The 20115-nt window shown below is 36.5% G+C and overlaps 1 protein-coding gene across 1 annotated transcript; it reads left to right on the forward strand.

Annotated features, from left to right (window-relative positions):
* Positions 1-287: 287 nt before the first annotated feature.
* On the forward strand, positions 288-19976 carry washc4 (WASH complex subunit 4). Its single transcript, XM_081355509.1, has 33 exons — positions 288-430; positions 1180-1319; positions 1411-1464; positions 1627-1692; positions 2350-2395; positions 2613-2680; positions 2771-2853; positions 2933-2975; positions 3052-3155; positions 3277-3397; positions 6743-6866; positions 6953-7080; positions 7160-7320; positions 7808-7934; positions 8229-8354; positions 9742-9849; positions 9926-10072; positions 10822-10901; positions 11010-11115; positions 11212-11328; positions 11803-11971; positions 14055-14209; positions 14287-14361; positions 14449-14553; positions 14930-15064; positions 15155-15263; positions 15365-15431; positions 15918-16004; positions 18097-18244; positions 18335-18431; positions 18514-18710; positions 18790-18886; positions 18969-19976. Exons 1-33 carry the CDS (start codon positions 370-372, stop codon positions 19028-19030), a joined length of 3513 nt encoding a protein of 1170 aa, XP_081211635.1. The 5' UTR covers positions 288-369; the 3' UTR covers positions 19031-19976.
* Positions 19977-20115: the final 139 nt, after the last annotated feature.

Consider the following 20115-nt stretch of genomic DNA (forward strand, 5'->3'; position numbering starts at 1 on the left):
GAGATTATAAATTTGCACAAATGTAATATTTAATTTGATCTTCTTTTCTTGTATTTGTTTGATCAAAATTACGACTTTTCATCATTATTATACAAAAAAACTGTCTTCAGGGCATAATTTAAAAGTTAATGTAATATTACAATATTAAAATATATGTAAAAAAAAATACAAAACGTAAATGTTTGGGCGAAATAGACATCTGGCAATTTTTCTACGTGCTTTTATTATGAATTTCACCCAGAAGCGCAGACCGGAAATTCTCTTGACTGTGCGAATCATGTGACTCCAGACTCCTGGGCAGGAAACCCATAAACAGACTGACCTAATGGCAGCTGACTGAAAACAGAAGTCTGTGTCGTTTCTATCAGGATGGCTGTGGATTCATTATCTCCTGATTGGGAGTTTGACCGCTTTGATGATGGATCACAAAGTAAGTAACGTTTCTTATCGGGATGACATTAGGAATGTGTACAAATCTGAACAATATGTATAGATCCTGCAGCTAGCTGAGAAATGTTAGCCAGCTGTCAGATGACCAGGGAAAGTGGCCAAGTTCAAACACTCTGATTAGAAATACTGGTGTGGGCTTTATTGATTACACAAACATTTGATAAGGAAGACTTTCACTTTCATTTGGAAGTGTCTTCACATCATTGTATTTGAGGTTTTGGTTCATTTTAATGCCAAAATATGTAATTCATTTAATTAGCCAGTGAATTCAGTGCTCAGAATATATATATTTTTTCGTTGACATGATATTATTTAATTTAAGTTATGATTAAGTTAGATTTACATGCCAAAACTCTGAATATAATACATGCTATAATATAATTATTTTGGTCTATAACAGGGGAGGTCAAACTTTACAGACCTAAAGACCCATATATTTTTTTTATATATATATATTTTTTTTTAATACAAGATATCACCTTATTGTAATGTCAGATGAGATTTCATCAAAGTTATACATGATTTTGAACAATACCCGTTCTTATCTTAGGACAACTTTGATTAACTTTCACTTCAAATGTTGACTACTGTATATATAAATATACATACATTTTTAATTAAACAAATGCATGTTTTTCCGTTCACCCAAATAAGGAAGGATATCATTTGTAGCTTTTATTGCTGGTATTGTGACTGTTGATTTATTGCATTTGGTTCCTTCCTGTGCAGAAATACACACAGAAGTGCAGGTCAAAAACTATGAGAAGTTTTTAGAAGAATATACCGCTCAGCTCCAGGGTATCGAAGAAGCCCTAGACGACTCTATCGGAGATGTATGGGACTTCACTCTGGATCCCATCGCTTTAAAGGTGTTGTGGAATTATTACATCTTCATATCAGGGATTATTTCTTGTTGAATTGCGTTTATTTAAGATCACTGTCTTTGCTCTTCCACATCAGCTCCTGCCGTATGAACAGTCCTCACTGTTGGAACTCATCAAGACAGAAAATAAGGTGTGCTAATTCTTGCTTCAACTGCAAATACCGGTGGACTGCACATACTGAAGTGAAATTAGTGTGTTATGAGTTTACCTGTTGCCTCTCTCTCTCTCTCTCTCTCTCTCTCTCTCTCTCTCTCTCTCTCTCTCTCTCTCTCTCTCTCTCTCTCTCCACTAGGTGCTTAATAAAGTCATCACAGTGTACGCAGCTCTTTGCAGTGAGGTTAAAAAACTGAAATATGAGGTAAGTTGGAGACTGGAGTATTGATGGAAATAGTACAAGAACATACAAAAAGGACGCATTAAATTGAGCAAAAGTAAAGATATTTAAAAATGTAACAAAAGATGTGTTTTTCAGTTGAATAGAAAGTCCAAAGAACAGCATGTATCCTGAAAAAATATCAGTTTCCACAAAAATATTAAGCAGCACAACCGCTTTCAGCATTGAAAATAATAAGTAATATTTCTTGAGCAGCAAATCGGCATATTAGAATGATTTCTGAAGGATCATGTGATGTTCAATGATGCTGAAAATTCAGTTTTGCATAAATTTCACTTTAAAATATATTCAAACCGAAAACAGTTATTTTAAACTGTAATAATATGTCAAAATATTGCTGTTTTTACTGTATTTTTGATCAAATAAATTGCAGCCTCAGTGGTGAGCATAAGAGATGTATTTAAAAAACATTAAAGGTATAGCGGAGGATCTTTCCGAATTTTAGTATAGGTGATCAATAGTATAGGACCAATAGTATAGGTGATTCACCCGGAAGTAAAAAATCCTCCGCTATACCTTTAAGAAAAATAATACCAACACAAACTTTTGAACAGATGATTATAAAGTCAATTAATCTGATGTAAATTTAGCAAAGCTGATAATGGTTTTGTCTACTTTTAGGCTGAAACCAAGTTCTACAACGGCTTGTTGTATTATGGTGAAGGAGGTAACGATTGTTGTTTTGTTTATGTAAATCTTTTAAATTGAACATTATTCCCATTTTAGTTCAATAATCATATATCTGAGTGGATATTAAACAGGAAATTATTTTATCCAGCTAGAATTCAATGCTATTCATGTTCAACTTTAATTTGATTGAACTAACCTGTACCTTTTAATAATAATAAAAATGCATTGCATGATGCCATTTGATTTGATTGCAGTGTCAGACACTAGTGTGGTGGAGGGAGAGTCTCAGATTCAGATGGGACGCTTCATTTCCTTCTTACAGGTTTGACATCATGATCTTTTTGCATTCAAAAGACATTAATAGCCCTAAACACATAGATTTATATATAGATTTTCTGCTTTTATGTAACAGGAGCTGTCTTGCTTTGTGTCGCGCTGCTTTGAGGTGGTGGTCAACATGGTTCATCAGCTGGCTGCTTTGTACAACAGCAGCAAGTGAGAAATATACAATATTAACTTGTGTAGGATTACATGAATGCTATGTTGCTGAATCATTATTATTTTTATATCTCAGGGGTGCAACAAAAATCATTGAGTCCACAGGTGTACACTTTCAGGTAATTTTCATCTTCATGTGGTTCTTCACTTATATGTGACGTCTTGTATTGACGGTTTCTCTTTGTCTACAATCAGGCAGTGTACGAACATCTGGGAGAACTTCTGGTGGTCCTCATCACCCTGGATGAGATCATGGAGAACCACGCCACACTGAGGGAACACTGGAAGATGTATAAAAGGTAGAGTGGGACCATTTAGATGTTGAAATTAATGTGAATGAACTGAAGACTGAAAAAGAAAGCATTTATGAAATGTTTTGGGGTTCTTGATGAAGAGATTTTTCTGTGTTGTTTTCTGAAGGTTATTGAAATCTGTCCATCATAACCCGGCTAAGTTTGCCATTCCAGAGGAGAAACTGAAGCCCTTTGAGAAGCTCTTACTGAAGCTGGAGGGGCAGCTGTTGGACAGCATGATCTTTCAGGTCAACACCATTCAGTTTTTTTGCTTAGTAAAATAAAGTCTGTAGCTGTAGTTCGCCTTTAATGCCAAATTTGCCAATAATTTTGTCTGATAAACACCATAACCAAGTTTAGTGTTTTTTTCTTCCCAATATAACATACTTCTCATATTTTGATGTTCATTAAAAACAAATATTCCCTCCGGACATCACTTTAGTGTGTGTGTATGCGTGCGTGCGTGTGTGTTATGTTAATATAGAAAAAAAAAAGTTTTCAATTTCTCAGTGCACTTTATTGTATGTGTTGGGTGTATATGTGTACATATAACAATTGTTTTACAAATATTTAATAATATTAAAAAAGTACAAGTTAAAAATAGATACTAGTGCTGTCTAAACAATTAAAGGGTTAGTTCACCCAAAAATGAAAATTCTGTCAGTAATTACTCACCCTCATGTTGTTCCAACCGCGTAAGACCTTCGTTCATCTTCGGAACACAAATTAAGATATTTTTGATGAAATCTGAGCTAGGGTTGTGCCGATAGACGATAGTATCGTGTATCGACGATAGACAGAGATATCGCCGATGGCAGATGCCTTTGACGATATCAATACGATAACTGGCTCGTTTTCCTATTAATGTATTAAATCATTATTATTATTATGAAGCTAGTATATTTACAATTATATTTGCCTTTCCTAAATTCATAACAATAACCACACTTGCGACATCACATAACCACACATGCGACGTCACCGACGCGCGCGTATGAGGACTCCTCAAAGAAAATATTTTTAAAACAGACTAAAAAAAACTACATCCCACAACGAAATTTAATTGCAAGGTGATCCATTCACAAATTGCCAAGAGTGCTTGTTTTAACAGACGCATTATTCTTATACAGAGCCAAGATGAAGACGCGGCATCGTTGTTCGTCAGTAGCCTATTTTGTTTCCATAGCACATTAACAAAATATTTAATGACAGTAAAAACACTAAAAACAGTACAATTACAAAATATTAATTATAATAATAATATCAATAAAATTATATAGGCCGCCTAGGCCTAATAAAGTTACACGAAGCATCTGTTGAACTCTGCCTGTGAAAATCACAAGCAACTTCGAACTTGTTTAACAAGAAATATTCTTCTATTTTTTTCACTGTCAATAATGTAAATCCACAAGAGAAATATTAAGCCAGTAAATTAAGATGCTGTAGCCTACCGTTAGGCTATATCCACCGTCGTCTCTGAGAGAACGCGCCGTTAATGCAGTGAAAGCGCAGTCCGTTTCTGCTTTCACTTTCAGGGAATGAGCGCGTTTACATGCACGTTATTAACTCAATTACGCTGAATAAACTGACAGTGCATGTGGTCATGTAAACGGATTAACCCATTTTCCTTTATCAGAGTCAAGTCATAAGTAAGTACCGATCGACTTTTAGATTTTTGCCTCTGATTTCTCCCGGCATTTAAAACCCGCGTTATTTGGGCTTATTGAAGTGCGGTGCGCATAAGTGAAGTGCATCCAGACAGAGGAGGACATATCGCAGACTCCGACTCTTTCTTGACCCAATGAATTAAAACGTGTTTTCATGATCTCGTGCAGAGGCAGCCTACAGTCAAAATGCTGCATCTGTAACGGCATGAGAGGATAATGTGTGTCCGTAAATTTCCCGCTGACATGTTGAAATATACAAGAATGGTCAGATACAAGAATGATTAGGATCTTTTTTTTTTTTTTTTTTACCTCACTATACCAGGAAATAACCTGATTTAGCCTATTAATAAACACTCCACCTTTGCTAGCAAAATAGAAAAAGATTCTCATTTAAAACGTAGTAATAAAACAAGCAAATTGATGAGTAAATAAGCAAGTTAATAATCAAATAAGTAAGCCCCGCCCCCCTCGCGATAATATCGTGTATCGCCGATCTCACAGGCTGACGATAGGACGATATGAAAATGGAGCATATCGCGCAACCCTAATCTGAGCTATGTCTCACTCCTCCATAGGCTGCTATGTGACCGAAACTTGCTGGCCCAGAAAAGTCATTAAAGAGATCGTTAATATAGTCCAAGTGACTCCAGTGGCTCAATCTTAAGTATATCAAGCGACGAGAATACTTTTTGTGCGCAAAAACAAACAAAAATAACGACTTTATTCCACTTTTCATTTCCTTCTCTCTGGGCCTCTAGTTGGTTCGCGTAGTCTTTTTGCGCAGCGCGTCTGTGTTATTATTTTTGTTTGTTTTTGCGCACAAAAAGTATTCTCGTCGCTTGATATACTTAAGATGGAGCCACTGGAGTCACTTGGACTATATTAACGATCTCTTTAATAACTTTTCTGGGCCAGCAAGTTTCGGTCACATAGCAGCCTATGGAGGATTCAGACATAGCTCAGATTTCATCAAAAATATCTTAATTTGTGTTCCGAAGATGAACGAAGGTCTTACGGGGTTGGAACAACATGAGGGTGAGTAATTACTGACAGAATTTTCATTTTTGGGTGAACTAACCCTTTAATCGCATCAAACATTAAAGTTTGTGTTTATATACTATATGTGTGTGTGCAATATATATGTGTGTGTGTGTATGTGTATATATATATATATATATATATATATATATATATATATATATATATATATATATATAATATAATATAATATAATATAATATAATATGTATATGTGTGTGTGTGTGTGTGTGTGCATGTACTAAATATATATACACACACACACAAATATATATAAATATATAATATATATATATATATATATACACACACACACACACACATTATATAAACAAACTTTTTTGTTAGATGCGATTAATCGATTCGACTGCACCAAAAAAAAAAAAAAAAAAAAATATATATATATATATATCTTTCATATATCATTTACAAAGTTTTTACTGAATTATTGGTCACTGAAATGTCACTTTACAGAAGATAAATGCGTTGTGAATGTGTTGTCTTAAAGTTTAAATAAATAAAATAATAGAGTGGGAAGGGAAGGTGTCAAAACCTGGAAGACTAATTCGGTACTTAGACTTTTTCTTCAACAACGTAAACTACACACACTCACACCCCAAACGCTCTTATCTAGTTACTTATTTGAAACACGTTAAAAAAAAAACTAAAAAACTTTACAGCTTCAGAATTTATGATTTCGATAAGGGTGCGTGTAATTTATGTTGTAGAACAAAACATTCAAGCATCGTCAACTTATGTTTATCACAAACATTATTTCACTCATAGATTGAAAAACCCCATTATAAAAACCCATAGGAAAATCTCAAGGGAAACACTGTTGAAAAATTGGCTGTTGGTTAATAAGTGTTTTTTCCCGTTTTCATGCAGGCTTGTGTGGAGCAGAGGTTTGATAACCCAGAAGAAGGTGTATCGGTCTCTAAAAACAGTGCCTTTGCAGAGGAGTTTGCCTATAATATCAGAACCATTTTTACCAACATTGAGTCAAAGCTTGGTTTGTATATGTTTTGAATTCCACACCGCATTAATTAACTTTTTGTTTTAGCTATAGACAACTGACAACAGCCATGTGACTTGCAGGTGAGCCGTCAGAGATTGACCAGCGGGATAAGTATACGGGCGTATGTGGTCTCTTTGTGCTACACTTCCACATCTTTAGGGCAGTGGACAAAAAGATCTACAAATCCCTGATAGATGTGTGTAAAAAGGTGAGTACAGTTAACTAGTGGGATTTATGCATGTGTAGATCTGCTCTATCAAAACCCTTTCCCTTCTCTAATCCTCCAGGTCCCTGCAGTGACATTAGCAGCTAATATAATCTGGTTTCCAGACACATTTCTGATAAACAAAGTCCCCGCGGCAGCTAAACTACTGGACAAGAAGAGCATCCAGAGCATCCGCGGCAGCAGAGATGCGTTCCTGCAGCAAAAGGCACAGACACTAATGAAGTAAGACTTGTGATTTAGCCTCAACAATTCATTCATGGTCCGTGTATTTTATGCCATTATAAAGATTTAGGGTTAGCTTTCGAACCGGAGGAACCTATTCATAGTCCCTAGAACTAATGGTGGAAGTACCTGCGAATGATTTTAGTATTAGGAACGCCTTTTTGAGGGAACTAAATTAGCTTCTATTTTAGAGTAGGGTCTAACCCAGCACAGTAGGAACTATTAGTGACATAAGTGTATGCTGATTGGCTGAACGCACGTGAAACGCCAGCACCCACCATTTAAAAAAAAGCTGTGTACACCTCAGTGCCGTCAAAATAAGTCACAACAACAAATGCAACCTACTATTGGTGCGAATGCAACCAGGAAAATGGCCCTAGGGAACATTTAGTTCTCTGGAACTGCCCTGGTGTCTAGTTCCTATAACTAAGTTCCTTTAACTACCCGGTGCGAAAGCCCCATTGACTGATTATGTTCCTGTGTGCAGAGACATGCAGTCCTACTACATATTTGTGACCTCCTGGATGATGAAGATGGAGTCGATATTATCAAAAGAACCGAAACCAGAAAAACTGTCTGAGGACTTGAGCAACAGGTGTAATACATTTGTGCAGGTAGAGATTGAAGTTTTCTTCTTGTCTGTTATTTTTGGGATTAAAAATGTTGTTAAAATATTTGGAAAATTCTCAGTATTAACTATGACTTTTGCCTCAATAAACTCCTAATTACTGCTTATTAATAGTTAGTAAGGTAGTTGTTATGTTTAGGTATTGGGTATGATTAAGAGATGTAGAATAAGGCTTTATAAGCACTAATAATCAGCCAATATGCATGCTACTAAACAACTAGTTAATAGTGAGAATTGGACCCTAAACTAAAGTGTTACCCAGATGTGTCTGTTTCAACAGGGAATCCTGTACGCTTACAGCATCAGCACCATCATCAAGACCACTATGAATATGTACATGTCCATGCAGCGGCCCATGACCAAGACCTCGGTGAAGGCCCTGTGCCGATTGGTGGAGCTGTTAAAAGTGGGTTGATGAGTCATCAATATTTTTAATAGCAAATATTTTAACATATTTTTAGGAATGTTTTATTTTCATATGCGAGCAGTGTTTATTATATACCGGCTGTTCTTCAATGTAGTGTGCACAATAATTTAAGTTAATAAGTAACTTTTTTAACACTAATATTGTGCGCTACTAATGTAGTAGTTTTTGGACAAAACATAAAACATAAGGTAGGGACACAATTTGAACAATATTTTTGCTGTAGTAGTAGTGTTCACTATGTAACTAATATATTAACTGTGTGAAAAAATGTCAACATTAATAGTTATGTGCACTATAAATCTGGTATATTGTAGTATGCACAATAACAGTAGTCTGCACTACAAATTTAGTGCATTATTTGTAGTGCTCAGTTTAAACACTGATATGTACTACAAATTTAGTACATTACTTGTAGTGTGCACACTAATTTGGAAACTAATAACGATATGCACTACAAATTTAGTACATAATTTTATACATTAATATTAGTGTTCACTACATATCTAGTATGATGGTTGTAGTGTTCACAAAAATGTCAACGTTAATAGTAGTGTGCACTATAAATCTAGTGCTTTGTATAAAATATAGTAGTCCGCACTGCAAATTTAGTGCATTATTTGCAGTGCTCACCATTTCACACATTACTTGTAGTGTGCACAAAAGTTTGGACACTAATGATGTGCACTAAAAATCTAGTATATAATTTTAGAAATGAATAGTAGTGTTGACTACATATTAGTATGTTTAGTGTAGCCTACATAAAAATGTTGATACATTAATAGTAGTGTGCATTATAAATCTAGTACATTTTAGTGTGCTCAATAATTTAGATGCAAATAATAGTCTGCACAAATTAAGTGCATTAGTTGTAGTACTCACAGTTTAAACGCTAATAGTGTGCACTAAAAATCTAGTATATTGTAGTACGCACAATCATCTGGAAACTAATAATGATATGTACTACAAATTTAGATCAATTTTATTTTACGCATTAGTAGTAGTGTTCATTACATATCCAGTATGATTGTTGTAGTGTGCACAAAATTGTATACACTAATAGTAGTGTGCACTATAAATCTAGTACATTTTAATCAGTTAAAAAACTATATTAGTAATATACAGGCTATCCTAGATGCCAAGTGTACACTAGGTAGTATGCAAGTTCCACTGTGCAGTGATATGTAGTGTGTACTAGTTCTAGCGTTCTTTAGGCTGTGTGCACTAGTTCTAGTTCACTAGGCAGTGTCCCCCATAAGTCAAGTACTCTACAGCAGTTGTAGGGTGCATTACGGATCTGCTACACTAACGGTATTCTTCTAGGTTGTGTGAAGTGCACAGTGTTTATGTGAGTGTTTGTCAAGCGCAGGCTGTGGAGCACACATTCCACCGGCGCTCAGTGGTTGTAGCAGATTCTGTGTCTCACATCACGCAACAGCTGCAGTCTCAGGCTCTGGCCTCCATCTCTACTGCTAAGGTACCAGCACAACCGTTTCACATACACCAGCTCTGTAGACCAGACATTCTAATGATTGGTTGTTGTCCTCATTCAGAAACGAGTGATCTCTGATAAGAAGTACAGTGAGCAGAGGCTGGACGTGCTGTCGGCTCTGGTTCTGGCTGAGAACACTCTGAACGGGCCCAGCACCAAAGAGAGGAGGCTGATAGTGTCTCTGGCTCTCAGTGTTGGCACTCAGATGGTGAGTATAAATCCACTGAGTGCTTTTGAATCAAATTAATGGCCAATTTGTGACATTCGCATATAAACTATTAAAATAAATGTCGTTCTGAAGCCTTAAAGTTACTTCCAGTTTATTTGACTTTTTTATGTTTCAAAATGCCCATGGAGTTTATTTTCTCATTAATACAAATATTTTATTAATTTGTTTATTAAATATATTTTATTATTCAATTTTTTAATTTTGTTTGATGTTCTTTGTTCTTTGTTTTGTTTGATGTTTATTGTTTTGTGTTTGTTTTGTTTGTTTGATGTTCTTTGCTTTTTTGGTTTTGTTTTATGTTTTGTTTTATGTTTCTTTGTTTTTGTTTGGGGGGGTTGTTTGATGTTAGTTTTTTTTAATGTTTTGTTTGTTTGATGTTCGTTGTTTTTGGTTTCGTTTTATGCGTTGTTTTATTATTTTTTGTTTTGTTTGATGTTCTTTGCTTTTTTGCTTTTGTTTTGTTTTGTTTGATATTTCTTTGTTTTGTTTTTTTGGGGGGGTTGTTTGATGTTAGTTTTTTTATGTTTTGTTTGTTTGATGTTTGTTGTTTTTGGTTTCGTTTTATTCTTTTTTTATGTTCATTGTTTTATTTATTTTTTTATGTTAATTTTTTATGTTCGTTGTTTTTTGTTTTATTTTATGCTTTGTTTTTTTTTTTGTTTTTATGTTTTGCTTGTTTGATGATAATTTTTTTTGTTCATTGCATTTTTGTTTTTTGTTTTGCACAGAAAACCTTCAAGGATGAGGAGCTCCTGCCTTTACAGCTTGTGCTGAAAAAGCTGGACTTAATCAGTGAACTAAGAGAGCGGTGAGCCTTGAATTTGTTCAACTAGTTATGATTAGCAGTAGCCGATTTTGAGTCTGTGACATCTGTGGTTGTGTTGTAAGCGCATGATGGGATATCCTCTCTCCTCAGAGTCAAACTGCAATGCGACTGCAGTTTTCTGTACTGGCATCGAACTGTCTTCCCCATCTACCTGGATGACGTGTATGAAAACGCTGTGGATGCGGCCAGAATTCATGTAAAACGCATAACACTATCTATCCTTAATGCTCACTTAGATTTTTTGTGACATTATTTTTTACATGGCATTTAAATATGTATATATTTTCTCTAGTACATGTTCAGTGCTCTCAGAGACTGTGTGCCCACCATGTTGCACGCCAAACACATGGAGTCATGTGATCAGCTGCTGGAGTGTTATGACACTGAGATCATGGAAATCCTCAATGAGGTAAACAAAGTGCTGGATGCATGTTTTTTTGTAGTGTAATAAAAGATGATGAGGAAGTTGAAGATCTTGATGATGAAGATGAACCCAAGTAGCACCTTGGGTTAAATGGAGTCTGAATGAACCCAGAACATCCAATTCTCTAACTTTTTATCCAATTGAAAGTTTACCACCCCTAAGGTAAATGAAGTTGCTCCTATTGTAACAGCTGTGGTCTGTGTGTTAATGATGTTGAGACACCCCATTGTCTGAGATGGTTCTCAGGGTCCCTCACCTGCTCCCATTCTACAATTGATGGCCATTAACTCACGATGTGATCCACTCAAATGGTGCAGAAACAATAAAACTGGTTAATTTGTTCTTATCTATGTTAGTTAAGCCATTTTAGGGAATGAGCATGATCAGCCACCTATTTTGGTGTGGAATCTGGGTTGTGGCAGACTCATTTCTTACAGTAGTAATTTTTCTGATCTTTAGCACCTTCTAGACAAGCTGTGTAAGGAGATTGAGAAGGACCTGCGCTTGTCTGTGCACACACACCTTAAACTGGATGACCGAAATCCTTTCAAAGTGGGCATGAAGGATCTGGCACACTTTTTTTCTCTCAAGCCCATTCGCTTCTTCAACCGTTTCATTGACATCAAAGGTAAGGAATGAAAGACTGAATGCATGAGTCACGCTAAATATATTTTATCTAATGAGTTCTTTAAAGGGAACATATCCTGCATGTTTGTCTTTTGTCCCTGAAATTTACTTATATAATGTTAGTCAACTCAAGGTTTTTCACATCAAAAACAGTCATAAACAAGTGTTTTTTTTTAGTACTGTATCTTTAATACTGATAACTATATTTCAGGGAAAATTTGAGAGATTTTTTTTTTACAAAATGTATTTTAGCACTGCCAAAGTCAACTTGTTAAAATATTAATATATATTTTTTTAAACAATGTGTTAACACATTTATTTAATCTGATATTATTGTTTCATTCTGTCATTTCGAAAACAATGAGATTAATCCCAATTATTATTTTTTCTTGTGTTAAATTCTTTTCTTTTTTTTTACAAAAAAAGGAATTATTTAACAAAATGTATTTTTACATATTTAAGAATTTTTTTTTAACAATAATTCATAGTAATAAAATTTATTTAACATTAATCATGGGTTGAATTTTTTTATATTTAATTTTGTATAATTTTATAGAATTTAGTTAACTTAGTAAATAGCTTTAGTAAAGTGGAAAATATCAATGTTATTCTTAAATAAATACTATAATAAATATTAAAATAAATACTTTAATATATACAGTGTGTGTGTGTATATATATATATATATATATATACTCACCTAAAGGATTATTAGGAACACCTGTTCAATTTCTCATTAATGCAATTATCTAATCAACCAATCACATGGCAGTTGCTTCAATGCATTTAGGGGTGTGGTTCTGGTCAAAACAATCTCCTGAACTCCAAACTGAATGTCAGAATGGGAAAGAAAGGTGATTTAAGCAATTTTGAGTGTGGCATGGTTGTTGGTGCCAGACGGGCCGGTCTGAGTATTTCACAATCTGCTCAGTTACTGGGATTTTCACGCACAACCATTTCTAGAGTTTACAAAGAATGGTGTGAAAAGGGAAAAACATCCAGTATGCGGCAGTCCTGTGGGCGAAAATGCCTTGTTGATGCTAGAGGTCAGAGGAGAATGGGCCGACTGATTCAAGCTGATAGAAGAGCAACTTTGACTGAAATAAGCACTCGTTACAACCGAGGTATGCAGCAAAGCATTTGTGAAGCCACAACACGCACAACCTTGAGGCGGATGGGCTACAACAGCAGAAGACCCCACTGGGTACCACTCATCTCCACTACAAATAGGAAAAAGAGGCTACAATTTGCACGAGCTCACCAAAATTGGACAGTTGAAGACTGGAAAAATGTTGCCTGGTCTGATGAGTCTCGATTTCTGTTGAGACATTCAGATGGTAGAGTCAGAATTTGGCGTAAACAGAATGAGAACATGGATCCATCATGCCTTGTTACCACTGTGCAGGCTGGTGGTGGTGGTGTAATGGTGTGGGGGATGTTTTCTTGGCACACTGTAGGCCCCTTAGTGCCAATTGGGCATCGTTTAAATGCCACGGCCTACCTGAGCATTGTTTCTGACCATGTCCATCCCTTTATGACCACCATGTACCCATCCTCTGATGGCTACTTCCAGCAGGATAATGCACCATGTCACAAAGCTCGAATCATTTCAAATTGGTTTCTTGAACATGACAATGAGTTCACTGTACTAAAATGGCCCCCACAGTCACCAGATCTCAACCCAATAGAGCGTCTTTGGGATGTGGTGGAACGGGAGCTTCGTGCCCTGGATGTGCCCTTTCAGCACCTTGTTGAATCAATGCCACGTAGAATTAAGGCAGTTCTGAAGGCGAAAGGGGGTCAAACACAGTATTAGTATGGTGTTCCTAATAATCCTTTAGGTGAGTGTGTGTATATATATATATATATATATACATATATATATATTAATAATGTATTTACATTTTTTGTGTATTATGTATTTGTGATTTAAAAACAATACCTTTATAGATGAAAATAAAGTGAAAAAGAGCCTTTCTCTTGGGTATAATGTCCTTAGAGATAAAGCTCAAGGTTATGACATTATAACCGTCTTCTAAGCAAGATGTGTAAGATATTAAGATCAAGTCCTCTGTTCCCTGCAGCCTATGTGACTCACTATCTAGACAAGACATTTTACAACTTGACGACTGTGGCTCTTCATGACTGGGCCACGTACAGTGAGATGAGGAATCTCGCCACACAGCGCTATGGTTTGGTCATGACTGAAGCCCATCTCCCCAGCCAAACTCTGGAGCAGGTGTGTACCTCACTCAACGGATCAGCTCAAAAATGACATGTCGCATTCAGCCTCGCCTCACTTTTGGTGTCTTCTAGGGTCTGGACGTCCTTGAGATCATGAGGAACATTCACGTCTTCGTCTCCCGCTACCTCTACAACCTAAACAACCAGGCAAGACTTTACCTCTGAAGTTATCATCATCCACAAATGTACTTTAGTTAATGTTTTTGTGTAAAACATGTTCTCCATTGTGTGTAGATCTTCATTGAGAGGACCAGCAACAACAAGCACTTAAATACCATTAACATCCGCCACATTGCCAACTCCATTCGCACTCATGGAACGGGTATCATGAACACAACGGTATGTAGAGATCCGTCTGTATTACGTGAACAGAAATATCTCATCATATTGATTAATGGTCGACCGAAATTGATTTTATTTTTTTATCTTAGAGAGCAAAGTGGCTGATTTAAAGCCGATACAAATGATTTCAAACTATTTCATTTAAAGATGGTGAAAACAGCAAGCCTAACCATGTCCCTTTAGGGGCTCCGTAGAATAGAACATCCCTACTTTTTTGTATACCATTTACTTTATTTATTTAACAGAGATGGTAAACTAACGACGATAGAAAATGAGAGCTCCAACTCTCAGGCACTGGTGTTCTCAGGGCTGTCAAAATAAAAGTCTAGCACACACCGTCAAAATAAAAGTCTGTTCCTGTATCTCTCTGCAGGTGAACTTCACGTATCAGTTCCTACGCAAGAAATTCTACATTTTCAGTCAGTTCATGTATGACGAGCACATCAAATCCAGACTCATCAAAGACATCCGCTTCTTCAGGGAAACCAAGGATCAGACCGACCAAAAAGTATGTTGGTTTCCATTTGCATGTCGTTTTTTCGTGAAGCAATGTACATTTTTTGAAACATGTTCTTCTGTTGGTGTCTGCTGTTTGAAGTACCCCTTTGAGCGAGCGGAGAAGTTCAACCGGGGCATCAGGAAGTTGGGTCTTACTCCTGATGGTCAGAGCTACCTGGACCAGTACAGACAGCTCATCAGTCAGATCGGTAAACTTTTGTCTAAAGGTTTTTAAACGCATCTAGAACTAAATGATGGGTGAACTATCCCATGAGGTTTCTTTCATTCCCTCTCTTCTGCTTTCTTCCAGGCAATGCGATGGGCTATGTGCGCATGATTCGGTCAGGAGGGCTGCACTGCTGCAGTAGCGCTATTAGGTAGAGCATCACTTTCTACTACTACCATAGACTGTAAAAAATGATGGACAGCCTGTCATTGCTGACACAATGATCACAACGTTCATTGCTGATTACGCCGAGTCTGCGCAGTAGTGATCGTGAGGTTCGAACACTTGAACATACGTCTGCGTGATAAGAACTACCTAAAATTACAGAAACCATCTTCAGAAAAAAATGATTAGTTTTTTTAGTTTGGCTCATGTCCCTTTCAAATGCATGGAGAGGGAGGGGTTTATGACCAATACTGGAGCCAGCCACCAGGGGGCGATCAAAATGTTTTGGCTTCACTTTTCAGGACATATGCGCGGCACACTTGACTACTACACTCAAATGTTATTTGACTGAGACATTCAGATCATAGTAATAATTGACTAATTGATTAATACTAGATAAAGTCGCCTCACATAAAACTCAAGAGAACATAATAAAATATTAATTTAGCATTCACACTGAGATGTCTTCCAGGTTTGTTCCTGATCTAGAGGACATTGTGAACTTTGAGGAGCTTGTGAAAGAGGAAGGTCTTTCTGAAGAAACGCAGAAGGCCGCCAGGTACTGTACATCATAACTCACTCAATCAGCGTCTCTGCCACATGCTGGCTTGCACGCAACATGGGAACTTATTATATGGAATTAATAATTAGTAAACAAATAATAAAACATAACAATTAAAAAATACTAAAACAATAATAATAATAATAATGCTAGTACTACTACTACTAATTATAATATTGATAATAATGATACTACTAATACTACATTAAAGGGATACTTCACCTCTGGAAAGATGAATGTGTATTTAAAATAGGTCATTTATGTAGAAGAAATGTGAAGAAATTTTTTAATTTGGAGCTTTCTAGACTGAGAAAAGCCAGAAAATGTATTTTTGGCTTATGTGGATGAAAGACAACAACTCCCAGAATGCACTTGCTTCGCTGCCCTAGGAAGCCACTCGCCTACCGGTTAGAGAGCGCAGTTGAAAACAACAAGGTTAGGCTACTAGTCTCCGTGACGAGTTTGCCCGGGTTTTTGAGATCGCACAAAATGTCCGGGATTCTGCTTTTGCGTTCTACAGCCGCCATTCATCATGTTTACTGTGGCGAGCAGGACGAGGCTGAGGGCCGCGGGAGAACGGCGCGAGGCCAGTGGCGTGATTACTGAGACGCGCCGGTCTCGTATCTCTCACGGAGGAGTGGGAATTTTCTTAGCAGTGTTAAAACGCACATCAACCGATCACTTGTTTAGCGTTCATGTAAACCCTTCATTCAGATTCACCGATCGGAATGAATTCAGTTAGATTGAAACAAAAGGTGTGCATGTAAACGATGAATGGCGACTGCAGAAAGCAAAAGCCCGGACATTTTGAACGATCTTGCCCGCCGGACAAGTCCGGGAAAAGGAGGATGGTAACCCCTACTACTCAGCTTTCTCCACAGAACAAGAGCCTGCTAGCTTAGCTTCCAAAGAAAGAGGCTGAACTATGTGTACATTCAGTGAGTGAGATCCCACCTCCTATGGGCGGGTTGAACACATGCGGAACAACGCCTTCTACTGGCTGTAGTCTTTAGCCTCTGGGCAAACAATCCTCCGATGACGCAATATGCCGATTTTTGCGTCATCGGAGGATTTTTTCCAGACAAAAAATACATAAATCTCTCCTCTCAGGGGGATATGAGGGTGGAAAGCACGGTAATTTGGAAATACTACAGGTTTTCTACTAATACAAAGCTTAATGCTAAATCCTGAAGTATCCCTTTAATAATAAATAAAGTAGTGATAATAATTTATTAATAATAATACTTAATAAATCATAACGAAAATAATACACAACAATATTAATAATTAAAACATACCAAAAATAACAATAAGAAATCATATTTTATATAATAATAATTATTATTATTAATAGTTTAGTATTTAATAGTTATTATTAATCCATAAATACTAAAACATTAATAATAATATTCATGTTTTATTAAACTTATTAAATAAATAATAAACTAACAATAATTTATAAATACTACAAATACTGAAATATAATAATGATGATAAATAATTACATTAATAATAACAATAATAAATAATTAGTAATTAATTATAATAATGAAAACAATAATATTAACAATAAACAAGTAGTTATTATTATTGTTTTTATATTTATTGGTTACACAGATAATAACAATCATTAAAATACGTAATTACTATAGAATTAATAAATAATAAGGGTATGTTTACACAACAACAGTGTACTAAAAAGTTTTTCCTTCGCGTGTTTCGTGTACAGACAACAACATTGTCAAAACGATTCAGTTCACTTCACACGGATCCGCGAAAACGACTTAAAACACTGTATTATTCATGTCAGGCCAGTAGGTGGCGATGTCTATAACATGTAACACGCATGACGTCACCATTTTCACAAATTCGTGTTTTTGTAGTTAACACAGAGATGATAACGGTATCTTCACAAACCCTTCAAAAGTTTAAAAAGATTTGTAAATGCCCCCAATCATAAACATGACTGATCATTTAAAACATACCAATAATAGTAATTAGTAAATTATTAATTTAAAAAATAATAATAATGGTCATCATAACATACCAATAATAATATATACTGTATATATATTTTTTTTTATTTCAGCCAACTGGATTGTGTGCTTAGCGACCTGACTAGCAACTCAGCTGAAGGAACCGAGTACTTCAAGATGCTGGTGGGGGTTTTCGCACCCGAGTTTCGCAGTGTTAAGAACATGCACTTGAGGAACTTCTACATGATTGTTCCTCCTCTGGTGGGTCTTCAGATCTGTGAAGATGTGATGTCAATCTCTTGCTAACTGCAGCATCACGTGCATGACGCTCATTTCTCCTCTCCCTCGCAGACAGTCAATTTCGTGGAACACTCCATCGGCTGCAAAGAAAAACTAAACAAAAAGAACAAAGTGGGAGCTGCGTTTACAGACGACGGTTTCGCCATGGGTACGTGTTCGTTACGCTTACGAACACCAATGGTATTTTATCTATGAACGATATATTCAAGGACTTTTCCCGTGTTTTCCAGGTGTTGCCTACATCCTGAAGCTTCTAGACCAGTATCAGGAGTTTGACTCCCTCCATTGGTTCCAGGCTGTGAGGGAAAAGTACGTGAAGGAAATGAACGCAGTGGTGAAGGAGCAGAACGTTCAGTCCACCAGCCAAGATGAGAAGCTCCTGCAGACCATGAACCTGACCCAGAAGAGACTGGACGTGTATCTGCAGGTGTGGGACTCGCATCTTCATGCTCCTCAACAATGATGGCCAATCGCTTTGTTTATTCACATCTTCTCTCCATTTGTAGGAGTTCGAGCTGCTTTATTTCTCTCTGAGCAGCGCTCGGATCTTCTTCAGGGCTGATAAAACAGCAGCCGAGGAGACCCAGGAGAAGAAGGACAGAGGTTGGTTAATGGATCCATGATCTCTAGAACATCTTGTAGTGACTTTTTGTGCCATAGACACTTATTTAAGCTCTCTTTACAGAGGAAGTTGCCAAAACGGGTCCCGGTTCCTCACCGATTGAGGGTGAACCAAGCGGCAAGTGAAACTACGAAGCGGCTTGAATGATATAAATCATGGAGGTTATAAACATTGATCCTCCAGCCACTATACTTCAGTTGGAGTCTGTACAGCGTCTTACACTCATTTTGGCGTTACGCCACCTGCACTCATTAGACTGGAACTGACTGTGGATTTGGACCAACTAGACCATATTTGTTTTATGCAACTACAATGACGTTCAACCGCTGTTTTGCAAGCATTATGTTTTTGATAATGACAAGCTCATGTAAATTTGAGAAATGTGATTGGTAGAAGGTATCTTAACATCCTCTTAAATATTAGGCACAAGTATTTTTAGATGATACAACCACCATTTACCAATACAAAAATTCAAAAATGAATAATGAAATTTCTGAAAATTATTCAACCTCATGTCAAATTGAAATCCGTATTTTATTGTGTGGGACATTTTTTGGTCAATAGAGTGAAAGACAGTGGGGACTAATAAGGGTTATTTTGGACCCCATTTACTTTCATTATTAGAACAAAAATGGTTCTTCCACAAAAGAAAGGAAATTCATATAGGTTTTGAACAACATGAGGGTGAGTAAATGATGACAGACCTTTCATTTTTTGGTATTTCAGTGTTGACTTTTTCTTGTCAAGAGTACTAATTTACTAATGCCCAAATCTTATGTCAACTCCATCATCTTTTGAAATGTGGCATTTATAATATAAAATGTTAAGTCAACTTGTGCAGCTTAAAATGTGTCCAAAAACACATACGTCCTTGAGCACTGTGATGGAGGAAGTTGAATTGCACTTGCCTTAAAGCTGCTTCTGCTGTCTTACAGTATTCATAGTGATCGGAAAGCACACTACACAGCAGTGACATTCCATCTGATTTTTCTTGTCTATTTTGACCGCTTGTAAGTAGTTTGTGTGCATTAACCATTAACCTCATGGCATCTTTATTAAAATACTTGGAGGAAAAACAACAAACCGTCTGCTCATGTGAAACAGGAAAAGGCATGTTAGTTTTAGTCATGCATTACAGAGAGATTACAAACAGCATGCTGGTACTGTAAGTGCGGTCTCACCCACACAACCCCGTCCCATACAGAGTCCA

This window comes from Scardinius erythrophthalmus (assembly GCF_964197995.2).
Source record: "Scardinius erythrophthalmus genome assembly, chromosome: 24".
NCBI lineage: Eukaryota > Metazoa > Chordata > Actinopteri > Cypriniformes > Leuciscidae > Scardinius > Scardinius erythrophthalmus.

What these genes read in the sequence shown, in the direction of transcription:
- washc4 (XM_081355509.1), top strand. Translation starts at nt 370, where the DNA reads ATGGCTGTGGATTCATTATCTCCTGATTGGGAGTTTGACCGCTTTGAT. An exon ending in TCATCAAGACAGAAAATAAG is followed by an intron (nt 1,465 to 1,626) that starts GTGTGCTAATTC and finishes TCTCTCCACTAG; the next exon opens with GTGCTTAATAAAGTCATCAC. An exon ending in CCACAGGTGTACACTTTCAG is followed by an intron (nt 2,976 to 3,051) that starts GTAATTTTCATC and finishes GTCTACAATCAG; the next exon opens with GCAGTGTACGAACATCTGGG.